General features: G+C 37.9%; 1 protein-coding gene across 3 annotated transcripts in view; it reads right to left on the bottom strand.

Annotated features, from left to right (window-relative positions):
* LOC109910432 (MDM2 binding protein) overlaps positions 1-22,645 on the bottom strand; it is a 66,723-nt gene that overhangs the window by 15,070 nt on the left and 29,008 nt on the right. For all 3 annotated transcript variants that reach the window (XR_007261896.1, XM_048595521.1, XM_048595520.1), the window contains exons 13-17: positions 18,446-18,559; positions 15,343-15,507; positions 10,477-10,570; positions 3,535-3,693; positions 715-810 (exon numbers count right to left, since the gene is read on the bottom strand). Coding sequence is in view for 2 of the 3 variants with exons in the window: in XM_048595521.1 (XP_048451478.1) it covers positions 715-810; positions 3,535-3,693; positions 10,477-10,570; positions 15,343-15,507; positions 18,446-18,559 (628 nt within the window). In the remaining variant the exon portion in view is untranslated. The remainder of the gene's footprint in view (positions 1-714; positions 811-3,534; positions 3,694-10,476; positions 10,571-15,342; positions 15,508-18,445; positions 18,560-22,645) is intronic.

Below are 22,645 nucleotides of genomic sequence, written 5' to 3'. Positions count from 1 at the left end.
GTTTTGTTCCTTTCAGCTATTGAGCTTCAATAGCCATTGCCAAGCTGCTTACAAGTTAAGCAGTGGGGTCAGCATTGCAATTAGAAGCAACATTCATATGGAGGCAGTACAGGAGGATGCAGCAGGAGATCATGTTTGTTTGCACATCACAAAAAAAGTTTTCTACACGCTAGGTGAATTTGGGACAGCTGGAACAATGCAAATTGTTGTATGGGAAGGTAAAGAAACTGATACCATCATGGTTCTAATTTATTAGGTATCCTTCAAGCAAGTGCATAGGACAGATTAACACTCGATAAACTGCTAACAGTAGGCATGTGTGGGACATATGCCATCTCAACCTAGTGAAAGAGAACAAAGATTAAGTTCAAAGAATTATGTACGAAGGCAGTTTAAGAGGAGGCAGGAACCCAAAAGTACAAAAATAAAATATTGTAGAAGTTGGAAATCAGAAATAAAAACACAGAACATGTTGGAAAAATTCAGCAGGAGAGAAAAACATTTAATCTGTCAGGCATGTGACCCTTCGTCAGAACCGCATGGGTGGACAATTTCTCTGGTCTTAGATGTTTTGTTCTGTTAAATTTTTTTTAAAAATGGCATTGATCTCAAGTTTACAGAAATTGTTTGCTAACACTCCTTATCCATAGTAAGAAAGAAGTAGCTTACATTTCACATGCTAGATTATGTGAGCCTTTAGAACATTATACTCACTCAACTCCATGGTAATGGCATTCTGTAGCCTTTTCAAACGGCAAACCTTTCAACTTCTGCAGAGTCATCTCTGGGGTCAATGGAAACTCATTTTCACTGCAAAGGAAACAGACATTTTCAAAAAAAATACCAGACTAAGATTTGTGCCTTGGCACATTTTTGAACAATTTAAATTTTTCAGCAAGTACTCACTAATTATGCCTACAAAGTAGATGAAATGCAATGCAGTAATGGTAAACAAGATAGATTGATTTAAAAATTGATTTTAAATGATGTTCAGTTCACCAAAAACTTGAAAAAAACACCAATTAAAAATGATAACTTGTGGGAGTGCATCACAAACAATCCAAAATAAGAAAAAAAAATGCTAGAAAATCTCAGCAGGTCAGGCAGCATCTTGAATTTTACGTTTATTTTTGGCTAAGTGAGAGCTCCGTTAAGTTTACTGGAAGAATTCTCACCATGAAGCTGTCACTGTCAGGATATCCAGAGAATACCAGCACACCCTTGCATCCGTGACATCTTTAAAAGTTCACTATGCACCCAAACAAACACCACCATTCCAAAGTTGCCCTGCACAGTTCCTAACATTTGTCGCAAACATGGCAGGCACAGGAAATAGTCACCTGTTTTGTAGGCTTTGCTTCTGCTGGAGAGGGTGATGCAGGACTTCCTCTTTCCCCCCAGTCAGCACTGGAGAACATGACACCAGGCTAAATGTAGTCTAAGTCCCCTGGATGAATGGCTAGCAGGGTTGTAAGAAGGTCAAAGTCCTTCACCACCAGCATAAATACGAATATCTTTTCTCCATTACATCTCTCTCTCTCTCTCTCACACACACACACACACACACACACACACACACAGAAACCAAGGTTCATGGTCTCTGACTCACCCCGTTTCCTGCAACAAGGTCCCTCACTTGTATTCATGCACCCTAACACTACTAAATCTGCATGCCCTCTGTGCTACCTACTCACCTTGCGCAGGACACTGCTCGCCGACACCGAAAGCAACAGTTGTGCAGCCCACTTTTGTCTCCCTAAATACCCACTGGGCTCACATTGTAGGTGGAAAGCAGTCCCCAGTGGAGCAAGTCAGAATCAAAATGGGAGGTGTGCTCCCTGACATTTGGCTCCTCATCCCTTACGTGGAGATCATACTGACTGACTGCGAGTGACAACATCCAAGCCCCTGGCCTAGAACTGGAAGCAGCCCCCATTTTACTGCACAATGATACACTAACTAAAGGCTATTCTTCTTGACAGGGCTGCCGACAACTTGGGTAAGCTTCCTGTCTTTGTGCCTGGGCTAAACAACAAGGCATGTCAGAAACAGGAGCCTTGCATCTCTTATTGTGGGGCCAATAGGCAAGGCACAACAACGTGAGGCAGGGATGCTGTGAACATACGTGCAGGCAGAGTGAGTAAGCACTATGACAGCTTGTTTGGCATGTTTGGTAAGATAGGAAACTGAACATTAACGGAGGTGAGCTGTAACATTAATAAGGCAAACTTTCTAATTGGCAACTCACGGTTGCCACTGAGAAACTTGCCAAGTTACTCAGTATAAGAATAAAAGATGGCGTGAATTTGTCTCGATATCCAGGAAAGACTCACCAGACATGTCATCTGATTTGACCACAGATCTTGCCCAAGCACACGGTCACCCAGACCTCTAAAAGATTCTGCCCAGTATTTCAGTTTAAACGTCTTTTTAGCAACAAGTCCTGAAAAGGGACCTCTGTTTCTCTCCACAGATGCTGCCAGACCGGAGATTGTCTGGCTTACTATTCTTATTTCAGATTTCCAGCATCTGCGTTATCTTGCTTTTGTATTATCATTTACTGTTTATCTTCAAAATTTCACAGCTTCTCAATTTTTTCTTGTAATTCAACTAGATTATAATATTTTAAGATAACAGCAAGTATGTTTCAAAAAAGAACTTTTGCATTTTCCCAGAAATACCCTCTTGGAGCCTTGTAGTATTTGCGACTCTACCAGTGTGTGTTACTGGGCAAGGTCTGTTTTAGGTAGCTGCTCTGCTGTGACTTGCATCTATCTTGCAATTAGTGGTAGAGGAGACACCACTGTAGTTGTCTACACAAGGAGGCACTGTTCGTCGATATCAAAGAGGGTTAGTGCATGATATCGATCAGTACGATGATATTTGATCAGGCATAATTACTAGGACTATAGCTAACTAGTACAGATATATCCGCTCCCTCCTAAAGTTCGGAGTAGAACTCCTTGTCTTACCCCATGCACTCTGTGATTTCACTAGAATGGGTGGAGCCAGTGAATGTTAACCACTTGAGAATCATTACTTTATACAACAGAAACTATATCATCATTTTGTAGTAAATATCCTTCTGCGCCAATGTGTTTTAGTATTAACAAACTACTTTGAAGCAAATTAGGAATGAGATTATCTGTTTAATAGATGGCAGAGTTAAAACTAATCAGAAAATATGGATTTAAACAATTCCATTTGTATTGTTTCATCATCTTGGATGACGGTAGATTGCAACGAAAGCTAATAAGTAAATGACTGTTTCTTTGTCTTCATTTTATCTTTAAAAGCTGTTTCAACCTCCCTTGATAGTGTGCGCTGTTTGCTCAGGTACTGTTCCAAAGGCATCAGATAGCTATTCCCTGGTTTCTGATAGAAGCTTGTTTAAGAATGCGGCACACCAGAGGTTTTATACAACTTATCTTGTCAGTGATGAAATTAGACTACATTTGAAAGCTGATGTTCCACTGTATCATATTCACTTGTCCCCAGATTAGAAGAAAAATTGAGATGCAAAACTCTGTGTACCCTCGCTGTATCTGTAAAGGTTGGAGCTCAGCAACTGGAAAACCTTCAGGTGTAAAATACTTCAGTAGTTCTTTGGCGTCAAGCTGAACTGGAAGTACTCTTTGGCTATCCTGGAGTCCCAACAGTGTCTCAGATGAGCTTGTTAACATAGAACCAACTCTGAATGCGAATATAAAAACAATTAGAAAAGAAACACAGTAAAAAGAGATAACTTGCATTCCTGTAGCAATTTTTATAACCTCAGGATGTTCCAACATACCATAACCAATGAGATACTCCAGAAGTATAATCATTATTGTGACATAGAAAATACATAGGCTTAAACTTTGACTCACAACTTAGTTCACTTCTATTTTATTTACTTATCACCGATGTTCTATTGGCTAAACATCACAGCAATGTTAATCAATTCATAATAAAGTCTGGTCAAAAAGAATACAGGAGAATTACTCGTTTGTGACAAGTAGCGTTTCCCAATTTCACTCATGAAAGGACTGGTTCTAATTAATACCCGATGCCCCCGGTCCTAGATTGCACAACCAGTGGAAACAAATTCTCTCTATCTAAACTATCTGTTCCCTTAACACCTTGAAAATAATTCATTCAAAATCACCCATAAAACTTCTAAATGTCGATAAATACAATCTTAGCTTAACCCTTCAAATCCAGGTACCATTCCAATAAATCTATACTGCACTACTTCCAAATTCAATATATCATTCCTGAAGGCTTGGTGCCCAGAACCGCATAGTACTCAGGTGTGGTTTAACCAGGGCTTTGTACAGTTGAAGCATTATTTCTACACGCTTGTATTCTAGTGTTAGTTATAAAGACAAGCACTGAATTAGCCTTTTCGTTGAAGATATGATGAATAGGTACAGAAAATAATCATCTGTGCACCTAGATCAAGTCACTTTGGATGTGCACTGTTTCTACCTTTTCAACATTTAGAAAGTGCATGATCAGCTGAAAATTTTTAAGGTGTTCAATAACTAGTAACAATCTGGTAAATAATTATATGCTAAAATAATGTGGCTCATATAAGCTTGTCCTCATAATAAAGAACATTTTGCTTTGGTGAACTTTAATTTGGGCTGGTTAAGTACAATCAATATTCGGCCTGTCACAAACAGTCAGAGACACGTGCTGTTGGATACAGTGCACCAGCCATTCAAATGTATGGCCTACATACCTGACATCCAACTGGCACTGAAACTTACAGACCACATTACTTGTTTGTGTGCTAACTAGAATATCTTTTTTAGCTTGATGGCAGCTTCCGGTCAGTGGAAAATTCTATGCATATGCTACTGCACATTGCAACATGAAAAGGCTAGTTTTACCTGGTACCAAGTGTTTGACATTTTTTACCTTTCACAGTAATTAAAAATAGTCTGGGCAGTTTTCAGTACCAAACCAGACAATTTCACAGAGTCTGGCAAATGCTGTCTGCTGTTAAATCCCAGCAAGTTGATATTTTAATAACAAACTAAATCAAAAAGTGCTAAAGACTTCTGGTTTCAATCTTAATAGAAGAAAATGTTGCACAAGGTTTTGTTCTATTAGCCCTATTTCTCCCACCACCTACATTTCTGTGAAGATGCCAGCAAAATCATGAAACAAGATTCAAAATGTTCACTTTTTTTGACAAAGTAACAATTCTGTACTGTGTAAAACAAGGTCAATGCTTCAATCTGCATTTATTACCTACTGTGACCCTAAAGAAATTCATTGGTTACATTCTTAATGTATCATTATGAAGTGCAAGATGTTTCAAAATAATGGCCATTTCTCTCAGGGTCCCAAGCTATTGGTTTTGAAGTGCTGCTACCACATTTGCTGGATCAAACACAATCACATCACCATAAAGCAATGCTTCCAAACTTTTCCCACTGTGGCCCATGTTAAGGCTTGAAATTAATGCTATTTCCAAGTGATAATTGCAGGAGGGAGGGAGTGGGTGAGGTTGTCAGTTGGAATGGGAACACTGCTGTTCTTCCTCAGTCAGAGCTCTTTGATGGTTGTTGCTGCCTTGGAGCCCGCAACCTTTAAGTTTCAGGTTATGGTCCCCACTTGGGAAGCTCTCCCTTAATGATTTTGTATAAAGAAAAGGAATGTTGCCTTAGAATGCAGCTGTGTGGCTATTTATATCTCCAAGTGTCAGATTATTGGATTAAAACCAAACACTTAAGCTCAGTCAAGAGATCGCCCCGTTGTGTTCTCTAAGGGTAAGTGTATTTCCTTCCCAAAAAATACACAGGAATTTGTTTTTGCTAATGCAGTTTGAAACTGGGTGATGCAGCAGGAGAGTGTTCCATCTAAAACCGTAATTATTCAACTAATAAACCACTATCCACATTTAAAGTAAGAACATGCCCCCAACACTCATACTTAGAAATTGCTGTTTTTTTTATTTGCATAAAACAAAAGCTTTAGCGGCTTGTTTCTCCTTCTTTGGATATTGTGCATTTACAGGAGTATTGTCTACACAGACAATAAAATAACAACAACCTTTCAAACTGATGTGAAATCCATCTCTACAATGTCAGAACTTGAATACATTTGGCAGAGCACTTAGGGAATAATGAGTGAATTAGGATATTAGAATCACTCTCTTAAAATACAAAGAGGTTAAAAAGTTTGGTGAAGGCAGACCACAAAGTGGGAATTCAAGAAAGAAAATTAGAAATTAGATTTATATCAAGCAAAAAAAAATATGTTGGGTAGCATAGTGTATTTATTTTTGTATTATTATAAGCAAGCTGTAATGGTGCAAATAATCAAAGCCAAACCTAATCATTACATATATTCATCCAAGTAGTAAGATGACAATAACGATTCACATTTGATTTTCAGCTTGTCATGATTTTGATCAGTTCAATACTAGTGAAGACAGTCAAAAAGGGCTAATTGAAAACTTTGTTGTAAAGGAACCTTTAGGGATGAGCAATCATAATAGGGCTGAATTTTACATTATGTTGGAAAGTGAGGCAGTTCAATTTGAAGCCAAGGTGTCAAATGTGAACAAAGGAAATTTTGAAGATGTGAGGACAAATCTGCTGACATAGATCAGGAAAATACATTAAAAAGGTATGACAGTAAGCATATGAAATAGGCAATGGTTAGTCTTTAAAGAATTATTACACAGCTTACGTTCCTTCAAGTCATAAAAACTCTCAAAATGTCAGTTAACTATGACTAACAAAGGAAAATAAGGACTACATGATAACAAAAAAGGCGCTTAAAGTTGCCAGAAATAGTAGAAAACCTGAGGATTGGGAGGATTATTAAATGCAACAAAGGCGGACCAAGAAAATTGACTGAATAGAATGAATGCATACTAGAAAAAAACCCACAGCCTATAATACTTCTATAGTTATGTAAAAAAGGAGACTTTTGATTAAGACATATACAAGTCCATTACAGGCAAAGTCAGAGGAGTTTATAATGGGATATTTAATGAGAAATAGCAGAGAACTTAAATAATTTCTTTATATTCGTCTTCACCAAGATATCTTCACCAAAAAGAGAAGCTGAATAAATGATAACAAGAGCTGAGAGTTTGAATTGGTGTACAAATCATATTCAATTCCAGAACCTGTTCTCTGTCGACATGTCTTTTTTAAAAATCTTATTACACATGTCAAAAAAAGAACAGGAAATAGAAATCGTTTGATTATTGTGCGTGACCTTCAGATATTAATTAAAATTAGAGATCCAAAGGACTAGGAAAAATGAAGAATTGAAGGAAATTAGTCTTAGTAAGGCAGCTGTGTTATAGAAATTAATGGGACTAAAAAATTGACTTGTGTCTAAGACCTGATATTCTACACCCAAGTGTTGAAAGGAGGTAGCTATGGAGGTGGTAGATGCATTGGTGGCCATTTTCCAAAATTCTACAGATTCTGAAATGATGGTGACAAATGTTTCCCCATTATTTTAAAAAAAAAAGCAGAGAGAGAATATGGTAACTACAGAGAAAATGTTAGGATCTTTTATAAAGGATGTGTAGGAATAAACAGATCATTCTCATGTTGGCAGGCTGTGACTAATGGAGTACCACAAGGCCCAAAGAACTGTTCAAAACATGCATCAATGATTTTCAACAAAAACAGAAGTTTCTGGCAAAACTCAGGACATCTGGTAGCATCTTTGGGGCGAAAACAGAGTTAGCATTTAGTCCAGTGACTTTTCACCAGTTCAGCAGTAGGCCAGGACAGAAGAGAAGCTGAATAAATGATAACAAGAGCTGAGAGTTTGAATTGGTGTACAAATCATATTCAATTCCAGAACCTGTTCTCTGTCGACATGTCTTTTTTAAAAATCTTATTACACATGTTAAAAAAAGAACAGGAAATAGAAATCGTTTGATTATTGTGCGTGACCTTCAGATATTAATTAAAAAGAGGAATGAAGACAGATGAATTTTAAAAAAAAAGTTTCTCATCATTCGACGTTTATGTTCAAGATTACAAAGTTGGTGCAGCAAGCAATTAAGAAGGCACGTGATATGTTGGCCTTTATCATGAGGATTTTAGTGCAGGAATGAAGATAACATAAATGCAAAAAAAAAAAGGCCAAATGTGTTCAGTTCCGGACACCCTTTTTAAGGAAGGATATTAAAGTCCAGGAGAGAGTTCAAAGGAGATTTACTCAAATGATACCAGGAATGAAGGGTTTTAGATACAAGGAAAGATGAGAGAGATTGTACTTATTCTCCTTGGAGCAGAGAAGCTTAAGAGGTGACCTTATTGAGGTGCTCAAAATCAAAAACAGGTAGTAGTATTTTTTTGTTTCCGTTTCCATTAGTTTCTATGTCAGTAACAAGGGTCACAATTTCAAGATTGTCAGCAAGAGAGCTATGAGTGAGATGCAGAGAAACTTCTTTCCTCAGAGTTGTTAGGCTTTGGAATGCACTGCTTGGGAGAGTCGTAGAGACGGATTCCATAGGAGTTTTCAGAAGAGAGCTGGATATATATTTGAAAGTGATAAAATTAAAAGTCTGGAGAGTGGGACTAGCTCTTCCAGGAGTCAGTACAGACACAGTGGGTCAAATGGCCTCCTTCTGTACTGTAAAATTCTATGATTCTAATAGTTAGGCTTTGCTGAAAACAACCCATGTCATGAGATAACAGGGCTAACAGTGGGTGAGAACGGGTTGGCTGTACTGAAAGCAACCAATGTCGTGACAGGATCAGGGTGTAGGAGTGGGATACAAAAAAGAATTGGAAGGACGGAATTAGACTCTAAAGTTATTGAACTTTATATCGAATCCTAGAGGCTACAGGGCCCCAAGCAGAAAATGAGGTTCAAGCTTGCACTGACGCTTGCTGGAGCACTGCAGCAGGCCTGTGACAGAAACTTTGCCATGGGAACATGTTGAAGTGGGACACAACTGGAAGCTCAAGGTCATTTTAAACAGACAGAATGTAGATGCTCTGCAAAACAGTCACCATATCTGTGTTTCATCTCCCCAGTGTAGAGGAGACCACACTGTGAATAGAGAATACAGTAGACTAGATTGAATGAACAGCAGGTAAATCGTTGCTGCACCTGGAAGGTATGCGTAGGTCCTTGAACGGTGAAGAGGGAGGAGGTAAATGGGCAGGTATCAAACCTTCTGCGATTGCATGGGAAGGTGCTGTGGTGGTGTGGGGAGGTGTTGGGATTGGAGTAGGAGTGGACTAGAATGTCCAAAAAGAACAGTCTCTGCAGAGTGCGACAAAAGGAGGGAGGGGGAATGTGTGTCTGATTTGGATGAGGAGACCAAATGTAATATTTACAAGTTTAGGGATGGCACAAAGTTCAGGTGAGAATGTGGGCTGTGAGGGGGATTTAAAGCATCTTCAAGAGGATTTGGACCGATTTAGTGAATGGTCATATATATGGCAGATGGAATGTAATGTAGAAAAATGGGAGGTTATCAACCTTGGAAGAAGATACAGATATGCAGGGTATTTGTTAAATGGTAAACGGTTGGATGGAAACAAAGCGACCTAGGTTCCATCATCAATGTCAATAAAAGTTAACATGAAGATGCAACAAGTAATTAGGAAAGTATATTAGCCTTATTGTAAGAGGACGCAAGTACAGAAGTAGCAATGATCTGTTTCAATTGTATAGAACTTTGATTAGTGGTAATGTCACTCGACTAGTATTCCAGAACCTCAAGCTAAAGTTCTGGCATTGAATCTTATCAAGGCAGATAGTAAAATTTGAATTCAATAAAATCTAGAATAAAAACCTAGCTTAATGGCAACTGTGCAATTATTGTCAATCACTGTGAAAACTCAAGTGGCTCATTAAAGTTCTTTAGTGAAACAAATCCACCATCCTGACCTGGTCTGGCCTGTACATGACTCCATATCCACAGCACAGTGGTTCATTCTCTACTAAACGGCTAAGCAAGCCAATTTATTCCAAAGCAATTGGGAAATAAATGCTCACCTAGCCAACGACACCCATATCCCACGAACAAAAAAATGGTTTTCTACTGAACAGATGAACCCAAGATAGTTAACTCAGAAAAGACTGTTAAGGGGAGCAACTGATAACACTGATCCAATTAAAGTATCTGTGGCAAATCCACCTTCCTAACAGGACATAGTGACTTACTTCGTGAATATACAAGTGCAACGTGAACTGTATCACTTTGTTCATATTTGATTTCAGATTGATCTTCAAGAGCACTCTTTGATCACAGTACTGTATGTCATCTACCGAATTCAAATTTAGACAGTACAAACAATATATAACCAGAAACTAAGAGTGCTCAAAAAAACTGTTATGATTGGTTAATTCCAACATTTTCAAATAATTACTAAATAGATGAAAACTAGACAGCTGTAAATGAGCACTGTTCATTCTCATTTCAAAATCCAAATTTTTGAAAAAGTCTGGTTCCTTTCAATTGAAGCAATAAATATGAAAAACATATTTCACCTGGACTTCTGTCTAATTCTTTCAAGATTTTCATAGTTTTCAAGAACACTTCTCTCAGGCTGCTGTGATGGGCTTAGGGTTGAGCTGTCAGTTTCTAGATAGACAAAAGTTTAAAATGAAATATTTACAGGATGCATAATTTTTTTTCAAACAATCAGATGTGTGCACATTGTATTTAAAGGGGAAGAAAAGGCTATTAGAGTACATCTGGTTCAAAGCATTTTCCTTTCCAATATACAGGAAAAGTGTTTTCAGCAGGAATCTTACATGATTTTTAAAAAAACAACCTGGCAATTTACATCTAATAAAAAAATCATTGACCTGAACAATTGGGGGAAACTTCGGAGACTATCAGATGGACTGCAGCAGTTCAACAAGTTGATTCATAACCACCTTTTCAACAGTAATTAGGGAATGGGGAAATCCACAATTAGTGAAAGAATTAAAAGAAAAAGGGGTGGGGCATATTTGGCAGTTAAATTCAGAGAATACATTCCAATATCCATGTGATTTTTTTCTAAAAACGAATTAACCTACTTTTCTAATCAACCTGTTCAGAGATGGTATTACATACCTCTGGAAGAGGTGGGACTTGAACCCCGGCAACTTGGGTCTAGGGGCAGGGGCATTAGCACTGTGCCACAAGAGCCCTCACATCATCTTGTTAGAAGCAGATTAGCCGTGGAAGCAGCTGCCCAACAGGCAGCAGTAGGCAATAATCAATGACAAATTATGCGCATAAGTAATGGATAGGGAGGGCTCCACTGGGAGATTGTCTACAGTGGAGCAATTTCCCACAAAATGCTAAGCCCAATGACTCATCAGAGGCAGTATCCTCCCAGTGGTAGGCAGTTGGTGAACAATGGTTATGGGATCGAGGGCAGGAAAAGCCACAGTCATGGCCCAAACAAACTCACATGAGGGATTTCACCAGAAGGTGCTCTCAGCTTCAATCCTCAGGATTTCAATACTTTTTTTGCACAGCTCTGAGATGACCTCTCACTTTACTTGCTGCCTCAGCAGCATCCTCTGCTCCTCTTGCTGGTGTTGGCCTCCCAAAGCAGCTGGCTCTATGAATGGGCCACCAGCCATAAGAACTTGCTCTTCATCTTTAATTCAGACAAGACATGCATTTGTCACTAATGCAAGAACACTAGGTACAGACTGATGGTCATAAGGAGAGAAATGAAGTAGAATGTGGCTATACTCATTGGAATTTAAAAGAACGAGAGGTGACCTCATTGAAACATTAAAAGATTCTGAGGGGACTGGACAAGGTAGATGCAGAAAGGTTGTTTTCCCTCCAGAACCCGAAAGTATAATCTCAAAAGTAAGTGATCATACATGAGGAGGAATGTCTTCTCTTAGAGTGTGTTAAATCTGCAAAATCCTTTCAGACAGAATGCTGTCAAGGCTGGGTTGTCAAGTATATTCAAGGCCGAGATAGGAAGTTCTTTTTGCTGCAAGGGAATCAAAAGTAATGGGGGAAAAGGCAGGAATTTGGAATTGAGAGAGATCAGATCAGCCACGATCTCACTGATAAAAACCGAAAAAACACAGATACGGATGCTGCAAATCAGAAACAAAAACAGAAACTGCTGGAAAGGCTCAGCAGGTCTGGCAGCACCTGTGAACAGAAATCAGAGTTAATGTGTCAGGTTCGGTGACCCTTCTCACTCAGTCTGCTCAGCCATTCAATGAGCTGAAAGGTCTACTTCTGCTTTCATATCTTATAGCCTTATTTTGAAAGGCCGTTCTGCCTACTAACTTAGTTTCTCACTCTACTTTGTTTCCAAAATTGTCTGTTTGTAGATCAGATTTCTAGTATCTGTGCCATTTTATTCTGTCAATTTCACACTAACAGTTTGGCTCCTCTAACGAAAAGAGAAATACTCAACAGGTATATAAGCATCTGTGCAGAGAGAAACTGAGTTCATGCATCCTTTATCAGAATCATATTTCCAGTATTTACTGCATTTTGCTTTGTCTCAGGGTTGCTTCAATAGTGCCATCACAGCAGTGTTGTTGAGACTTCCAAAGCAATGCTGGAGCAAATGATAGGAGATACAGCTTGAAACCAGCATGAATGACACCCTGCGGATACTTAATCTTACAAATTATGCTAGGTTAGTTTGCTTTTCCTATAAAACAAAAGAAACATTAAAAAATTTCTAGAATTCAGATATTTCCATTATTTCAAAATCTCAGCCCACAACTGCAGGTCTCTCTATAGCTTCATCCCACCCTCTATAACCTTTTCCAGCTATACATTCAAGCTTGAAATCCCTGATCTTTGGTATACCCATTACTGTACATCTCATTCACTCCAGTCCCAACTACTTGACTTTGGCAATCAAGTTTCTGCTCACTGAAACTCGCTTCCCAAAGCCTTTGTTGTTACATAACTTTTCCTCTTTCTAATGGGCCTCAAAACCTACCTCTTCAGACTTCCTGAAGTCTGCCCTTATATTATTTCTAATTCCCGCTGATAAGACACTTATTATAAATTTTTAAGTAAACGGTATCTTACTACAGGCAACTTGCACTGATATCCACGCACTATTTTTAGTGGATCTATTAACTTACCTACATTTCTTGAATTTAAATGAATATTTGAAACAAATATAGTTGAATTTGAAAAAAAATGACCTAACTGATCAAACTAAAGCTAAAAATTGTCAGTTAGTATACGAATGTTACATCAAGTACTTTCTAGCTTGGTTGAAAGCTGTTGTGTATGTTAACAAGCACAATTGACACTGTTGGTTACATTTTGTTGTTTCTAAGGCAATTATAGTTCTTGGCAGACCTTTAAAATCAAATGCCAAAATGTTAAGATTTGAAATGGAGGGAGGGGAGAAGTAAAAACTGTAAACTGTCAAAACTCTATCTAGAATCAATTCCAAACAGACAACTTTTATTTTAGATTTTCCTCCTGTAGGCGTAGAAGGCATACTTCACAGTAACTATTTAGAATTTGGCAGCAGCTTATTGTTTAAATTGTATCTAGCCACTGTCAGTTGACAAAAATCAGTTCACACTCCAGGAATTAATAAGAGAAACCACTGACACCCAGCAAAACTGTATCATCAGCAAGTAACTCTAAATGGTTAAGTATTGCTAGTCAGCAGTTTTTCTCAGGCATATTTTTCTGTAGCCATATTTATTGAAGGTAAGAGTTAAGAATATCAAATATTTGAACATGTTTAAAATTCAATGAGTGGTTTCAGCGCTGCATTATAACTGACAATAAGTTTTACCTGAATTGTGTATTTATGGAAAATGCAAGACTATATTTGTTTTGTTTTCTAGAGACGCCATCATTTTCCTTTGCAATTACCCTGCTAAATTAAGCTACATTTGACTGAACTTAAGAATATGATGCGTTGTGGTTTCTTGATTGATGTGAAATATATTGGAACTCTCAAAACCGATGCAGCACATAATTCTTTTACATACTTCCTGCTCCTTAGGTGACCAGTCTGCCCTCTCTTAAAAGGGTAACTTGATTGTAATCATTGCTCCTAATGTGTTCTGCACTTGTAATTATTTTTTCCTCTTAGTTCCAATTCATAACTCTGCTGTTCCTTGGTTGCATTTTATATCTACTCCAGTCATCACTTCTAATTTAAAAATATATTTTTAGAACCTCTTTATATTATTTTCCTGTCCTTGTTTAGTCAGCCAATTCTGCCTGCTATGGGAAGAGTGTTGTGAAACTTGAAACGGTTCAGAAAAGATTTAGAAGGATGTTGCCACGGTTGGAGGGTTTGAGCAATAGGATGAGGCTGAATAGGCTGGGGCTATTTTCCCTGGAGCATCAGAGACGGAAGGGTGGCCTTATAATGGTTCGTAAAATCATGAGGGGCATGGATAGGGTAACTACACAAGGTCTTTTCCCAGGATGGGGGGGGGGAAAAAAAAAAGTCCAAAACTAGAGGACATAGGTTTAAGTTGAGAGGGGAAAGATTTAAAAAGGGACCCAAGGGGCAAGAAGGTGGTGCATATATGGAATGAGCTGCCACAGGAAGTGGTGGAGGCTGGTACAATTACAACATTTAAAAGGCATCTGGCCGGTATATATGAACAGGAAGGGTTTAGAGGGATATGGGCCAAATGCTGGCAAATGGGACTAGATTTATTTAGGATGTCTGGTCAGCATGGACAAATTAGACTGAAGGGTCTGCTTCTGTGCTGTATATCTCTATGGCTCTATTGCAACTAAGGATGGCTAATAAAGGCAAGCCCTGCCACTGCTGCCCACATCCCACAAAGAACGAACGAAAGAACGAACAAATGAAAGAACCAAAGAAAGAAAGAAAAATAAATTACTTTGGTTAGGTCTGAGTCTTTCAAAATCCTCTTGAAAAGAAAGAAACATTGCTTCCATTCACTGGTAAAATGGCTAGGTCTAGCTTTGTGAAACTCTGTTCATTTTGCCATTCTCTCTATTTTTCCTTCGTTAACATCAGTCTTAATTCCACACAAATCCCCTGAAGCTGAAAGCTGCCAATTGTTTGATCATTTAGAACTCCTTGTACATTGCTGAACTCTGGGTCTAAGTGGTCTGAGTACTTTATTTCACATCATCAGGAGCAGACATCTCCCATCAACTTTATTTCTTTCATTCTCTTCTGTCAGGTTAATCCTTACTCTATCCAATTAATTGCAGACTTGTTTTAAAGATACAAATCATAAGCACATTTAAATGGCATTTTAAGCTGTGAAAATCAATTAATGATAGAAAAGAGGGCATCAGACATTTAATTATTTGTGCAATTCAAAGCTCTCGGAAAGAGCACCGAGTAATTATAGAGACAATCGTACTTAAAAATGCTGAATTTTTACACAATATATAAAACTTACCAGTATGGTTAACTGTGTCTTCTCGTCTTTGACATACATTGCCCGATATATTGCTTGGCAGGTTCCTGCCATATCGCCCGAAGTACTGTTCTCGCACCAAGGTTAACAATGCCTTCAATTCATTAATTGGAATCAATAAAGGAATTTTACTCATCTGCCTGCTTTCTGTATAAATAAAGCAAAGGGTAACTGTATTATGGAAATAGCAAAACAAAATATTACTTAAGTAAAATGCTCATCATATTTCAAAGCACACTGAATTTGCTCATGAAATACAAAGTTTCTTGTCTAAGTTTTGTGGGTTGGAGCTGCAAGTGATTATTCCATCAAATGGAATGCACTAAATTAAAAAGAATTGTGGTGCAGTTTACTCACAATATTCCATGGTTAATCAAGAATATTTGGAGGGGATGATAATCCATCTACCAGGGGTGCAATATTGTGGTGCCTGGTAATCTTTAAGTCACACTGCATCAGTCATAGCAGTTTCATGACATTTAACAAAGATGCACTGAATTAGGTAAAACATTTGAAATATGGCTAAAACATGACAGCTATTACAAACAAAAATTGAAAGGTTCATAATATGTGGATAAATTTAAATTCTATTCAATCCGACAATTGTTGAAAGCATTCACATATAACCCATAGTGATTTCTGATCATGATGTTAAAATTTTAGTGTTAATGGCCTATATTTTGTGGTCAGCAGTGAAGCAAGGATACTCACTCGTGCCCTCTACAAAAGTTGCCCACGAAGATATAGTAATCATTGGCATGCATTTTTCATTCCCAACAGAAGTGCAGGTAAGCAACCAATCACACTGAAGCATTCATTTAGATAGCAAAATAGCAAGTTTAAAATCACTTGATTACCTTCATTTTAATTTAAAATGTCAGTTAACAATATAAATTATGATGATTGGATTAAGAGAGAAGCCAAAAGAAAGAAACAAACTAAATTTGAATTTCACAATTTTTGCCATTGGAAAAACTTAACATTCCACAAACACAAAATTAGCTTTTTAAGGGCATATTCCCAGTCTTGCTCCAGTCTATTTCAAACCGAATATTCCCCATGTAACCTTTGACCTTGAGTATGTGACAACAGATGCAAATTTCTGGTCAAGTTTCTGTGCTTAATTAAAATGATAACTCCAAGGCAGTCAGTTGTGGTATATTTCATGTGGGTCACCTAGGCTCGTCACATGGTCACAGCTGGCATTTGAGGTTAGCAGGATCTTTGGTTTTTGAAAAACAAAATTTTAGTCCACAAAAGTTTTAGGCATTAAAGTTAAATGATGAAAGTTAAGGACTGAAAGTTCATTTTCACTACAATATGAATTTCCAAGAAATACAAGCCTGGTTTATTCCTCAGTCTCAGCCTTACACCCTAAATAAGAATGTGGTGAATCTGCACTGCAATCTTTCCAATTCTAACATATCCCTTCTAAGGTGCAGTATTCAGAACGGTACACAGATCAGCAAATGTAATTCAACCAGGGCTATGTTTTACCACAAGAAAATCATCCTCCCCTTTTACATTCTAACTTCTAGTTTTAATTTGTAGCATTTTATTAGGCTTTTTGATTAAAAGAAATCTCTGCTCACTCAAGCATAGTGATCAATGTACATGGACTGCCAATGTTCCTAACTTTAGGGCAACATGGTGGCTCAGTGGTTAGCATTGCTGCCTCACAGTGCCAAGGACTTAGGTTTGATTCCAACCTTGGATGATTGTGTGGGGTTTGCATGTTCTTCCTGGTCTGCATGGGTTTATGCCAGGTGCTCCAGTTTCCTCCCAAAGTCCAAAGATGTGCATGCTAGGTGGATTGGCCATGCTAAATTGCCCCATACTGCCCAGGGATGTGCAGGCTAGGTGGGTTAGCCATAGTAAATATGCAGGGTGATGGGAGGGGAGGGTGCAGGTCTGCATAGGCAGCTTTTTGGAGGCTTGGTGGAGACTCAAATGGACCAATGGCCTCTTTCTGCATTGTAGGGATTCTATGATTTTTCACCATTCAAAAACAAAATAATTGGTACTATAGTTTTGAGTCCAAAATGGATGACCTTACTATCTGAATTGAAATCAAGCAGTCAGAGTTTATCAATGTTTGTTTGTAATTATGCTTTCATCAACATAATATACTATGTCACCAATATTTGCACCATTGACAGAATCAAACATAACTGCTATAGTATTATTCAAGACATTAACAATAAAGCCAGTAGTTGAGACTTCAGTACAGATCCTTGTGGGCACCATGAGTCACTTCCTTTCAATTTAAGTGCTTATCATCCTTCATTGCTAACTTCTATCATTCAAGTCATCTCCTAACCAACTGAGCAATTTGTTTTCCTTCAATTAGCTAATATTCTCCTATGTAAGGCTTTATAAATATAGGTATAGGGTTGAAAAGAAAAGAATTTATGCAAAATCTTTATACATCATTGGTTAAGTGTCAGCTAGGGTATTGTGCCCAATTCCGAGTGAGAAATTTTAAGAACATTACTATGGATATGGGATTGGTCATTGGAGAGATTAAAGAGACAGGAGAAATTGAGATTGTTCACCTCAGAGCAGGTTGAGTAAGGAGACTTAGTAATGAAACTAATTCATTAAATTAAATTAAAGAAGGATTTTAGAAGAGTAAATAAAAGAAATGGTGCCCTCTGGCAGGATGGTCAGTAATCAGAGCCCATGAACTATAAGGTAATTGATAAACTAAAGGGTAGAGGAGATTTTTGTGTACATGGCGACTTATTACCTGGATTGCACCAGCCAAAAAGGATACTGGAGCAGATTTAATAGTAATTATCAAGAGGGAATTTATATCCACTTCAACAGGAAAACAAATTGCAGTATAATAGGGGGAAAAATAAAGCAGGGGATTAATTAGACCTCTTCTAAAAGACTAGCATAGGCACAATGGGTTGAGAGTCCTCCTTTTCATTGTATGATTCTAAGACTGGGCCCAACACTAACCCACACTTAATAACCAACAATGTACGTAAGATTATGTCTTTCCAGATTTAGGCATATCTCTTTTCTGGATGTTCAGGTGATTCAGAGACCTGTTGTACAATACAATTACAAGACTTACTGAGAAACTCTCTTAAAGCAAGCGTTTGAACTTGTGTCAGTTTCTTCTCTCTGTGTACTAGCTGGTCTCCAGTAAGATAAGGCATTGCCTCAAGAAGCTCTGCAACATCACACTCTGCAGATGAAACACAGATTAGTATAGACAGCAGCTGACAGAAGCACATTCTGTTTCAATATTTTTGCCGTTTATCATGAGTTAATTAACTTATTTTAATTAGCTCATGAAACAAATTGAGTATTGCATTAGCACTCTTGCAGAAGTTAATTTAAAATGGATACCCATGCATTAAATTTTACTTTAAACTCTATTCTTGATTTATTTCTTCTGAGCAGTTTGATGGCTGCCATATACATGTTTGAAATTTTGGGTGCTATATGACAGAAGCTCACCAAAAACTGTAAAGGATCAGTGACCATTCAAGATGTGATGTTTTTATATTTTTCCCTGAAGTCAAAACTCCCTCCCTAACAGCACTATAGATCTATTACAGCACATGGACTGCAGCAATTCAAAAAGACAGCTTACCTTCTCAAGGAATGAATAATAAATGTTGGGGTGCAGACAGTGAAGCCCACATCCTGTGAATGTACAAATCTATACTATTTTCTTTATTAATTAGGCGATTAAAAAAAAACGCTTTGTTCTCAAACACGTGCTAAACATACCTTCACAACATGGGCTACAGCAGTTCACAAATGTGGCTCACTGCCACTTTCTCAAATGCACCCAAGGATTGTCAATACATGTTACATTAATGCCTACAACCCAAAAATGAAAAATCCAAGCTATACAATGAATTAAAAGTCGAGGTATAATATTATGGGTAGGATGAGATTTTTGCTAAATCTTACATTACTGTAAATTTATCTCAAAAATCTAAAAGTCATGCAATGCACTGTACAAAGCTGGGATGATAAACTCCAGATCAGACTGCACCCTTTCTTGACGTATTTAGGATGTTAATTTTCTACAGTATTGCTACTACAGTGAAAATTACAATAGCATATGACGTTTAAGCTGCATGCTTCTGCCAAGAATACACAAATTACTATGAACTTAGCTGAACTTTCTACAAAGAACAATTCTATGAATTGGCAGGGTCAAAGTTTCATCATCTTCTTTAACATGCTTTTTGATTCCACTGAAGTTATTTTCCAGTTGTGTCATTCCCTGAAGATCTGCTACACGCAGATATTCATTTGACAAACTAATCACTTGTTGAACCAAAGGTTTCTAGAAGCTCATTACACTATGGGAATTATGCAATTTAATCCTCTGAGATAACAATCCAAATGTTCTCAAATCATTCTATGCTACTATTAATCCTGGAACTAATGTGCTACACTTGTTTAAAATTGAAGCATATTTAATTATTTTATCCATTTATTCAACTTGTGAATGAAAGCCAACTTCCCTCAAAGTAAAACATTCCTCTGGTATCTTAAGTACTCATGACGAACCACTGAAACTTGTTTCAATCGCATAAAATATTGATCCAGTAGAAGTTGGTAATGGGGTCACTGAAAGTGACCCGCTGACCCCAGACTAGGCAGAGGTGAAAAGAAGTGCCACGGGTAAATGTTCTAAATTGCCGTGCATAAATATAAATTACTGATTCCCAATGAGGTGAGGATCAATTTCAAATGTAATGACCGCCATGATCAAATAACACTCAATACCCAATCTCACAATATAAAATGGAGTGAAGGAAAATCTGTGGGACAGAGCCTCTGGGAGTGGGCAATCATTTAAGAGTGAGTGCAGCATTTTAAGAAAAGAGATTGAATAGGTAGTTTTAAAAATGAATGTTAACTGCAAATCATTACCACGGGCAAAAAGCTGACAAATGTTATTTTGCCTGAAGTGTTGTGAAGCAAAAGAAACTCCCTGTACAATTCTCATCTCACTGATTCTGCAACTATCTTTTGAAACACTGTCAGTGTATCTAATGATTCAGCACTGGACAAATCCAATAAGCATAGTCTTTTCAGCAGCCAATACACATAGATTATTTGACATTTTGTTAACATGGCTGCTTTCCAAGTAACTATTAATTCACTCATCTATTATAATCTAATCATGTTCCCATTCAGCTATACATAAATACTTTATAATCTTGGACTACAGTCTAAAAATGAAAATAGCAAAGCATAAACTAATAGGCTTAGCAAAATGCCAACTAGTGGGAAGCCAGTCAGTCAACACCATACACATTACATGAGAATTGTGTATGAAACAGATTAGCACTGCACTGAAAAGTTTTACTGCTGCTCCAAGAATTTACTAATGCAGAACAAGAGCAAAATGGTGGTCCTTAGCTCTTAAAATGGTACCATTGCAGATTGGTCAAATGCAGATATAAATGAAGCATAAAGATTGATGTTTTGAAAACAGTTCACATTACAGAAGAGTATGTTCTGGAGATCCTGGAAAGCATAAATGTGGAGAAATCTCCAGGACCTGATCTAGTGTATCTCAGGACATTGTGGGGAGTTGGGGAGGAAATTGCAGGGCTCTTTTCAAAAATATTTGTATCATGTATAACTACAGGTGAGGTGCCAGATGACTGGAAGTGGCTAATGTTGTGCCTTTGTTTAAAAAGGGATGTAAGGAGAAGACTAGGAATATAGATCTAAGAGTGTGGTTTTGGTGGTGGGTAAGCTGTTGGAGGTGATTCTGAAAGATAGAATTTACATGCATTTGGAAAGGCAATGAATGATTAGGAATAGTCAGCACGATTTTTTTTTTGTGTGAGGAATATCATGTCTCACAAACTTGATTTGGAGTTTTTTGAGGAAATAACCAAAAAGATTGATGAGGGCAGAGCAGTAGACATTATTTACTTGGGCTTCAGTAAAGCCCTTGCCAAGGTTCTGCGTGGTAGACTAATTAGTAAAGTTAGGTCACATGGAATTCAGGGTGAACTTGCCAATTGGATACAAAATTGGCTCTACTACTGGAAACAGAGTGGTGGTAAAGGGTTGTTTTTCAGACTGGAGGCCTGCTACCAGGGGTGTTCCATAGGCACTGGTGATGTGTCTGCTTTTGTCTGTCATTTATATAAATGATTTAGATTAGAATGTAGAAAGCATAGCTAATAAATTTGTGGATGACACTGAAATAGGTGATATAGTGGACAGTGAAGAAGATTATTTAAGACTGCAAAGAGATCTTGATCGATTGGGTCAATGGGATGAGGAGTAGCAGATGGAGTTGAATTTGGATAAATGAGGTATTGCATTTTGGTAAAACAAACAAGGGCAGGGCTCATACAATTAAAAATAGGGCCTTGGGTAGTGTTATAGAACAGAGAGACGTAGAGGTTCAGGTACATAATTCTTTGAAGTTTGCATCAAATGTAAACAGGGTGGTTAAGAAGGCACGCTTGCCTTTATTGCTCAGAGCTTTGAGTACAGGAGTTGGGAAGTCATGTTGAGGTTGTACAGGACATTGATGAGGCCTCTTCTGGAGTAGTGTTCAATTCTGGTCAGCCTGTTACAGGAAGGATAATATCAAGCTGGAGAGGGCTCAGGAAAGATTTACCAGGATATTGCCAGGAATGGAAGGTTTGAATTACAGGGGGAGGCTGGGATTTTTTCCACTGGAGTGTAGGAGGTTGAGGGGTGACCTTACAGAGGTTTTTTTTAAAATCATGAGGAGTGTAGGTAAAGTGAATGGCAGGTGTCTTTTGCCTATGTTGGGGGATTTCAACACTAGGGGACGTATTTTTAAGGTGCGAGGAGAAAGATTTAAAAAGGACGAGGGATAAATTTTTGAGATAACACAGCGTAAGCTGGATGAACACAGCAGGCCAAGCAGCATCAGAGGAGCAGGAAAGCTGACATTTCGGGTCAAGACCCTTCTTCAGAAATAAATTCAGCGATAAATTTTTGTTTTTTTTTTCCACAGAGAATGGTTCATTGTGGAATGAAATTCCAGAAGTGGTGAATGCGGGTACAATTACAATGATTAAAAGACATTTGGATAAATACATGAATAAGAAAGATTTGGAGGGATATGGGCCGTGCAGGCAGGTGGCACTAGTTTAGTTTGGGTTTATAGTGAGCATGGCTTCATTGGACAGAAGGGTCTGTTTCCATGCTGTATGACTATGAAATATTATAATCCACCAATAGTTTCAGAATGCAATTCAAAAATAAGAATGGATTCACTTAAGCGTGCAGAGGAAATGAACTTCAG

Source organism: Rhincodon typus, chromosome 4 (assembly GCF_021869965.1).
Source record: "Rhincodon typus isolate 14 chromosome 4, sRhiTyp1.1, whole genome shotgun sequence".
NCBI classification, from domain to species: Eukaryota; Metazoa; Chordata; class Chondrichthyes; order Orectolobiformes; family Rhincodontidae; genus Rhincodon; species Rhincodon typus.
This window is presented reverse-complemented; position numbering and strand designations above follow the sequence as displayed.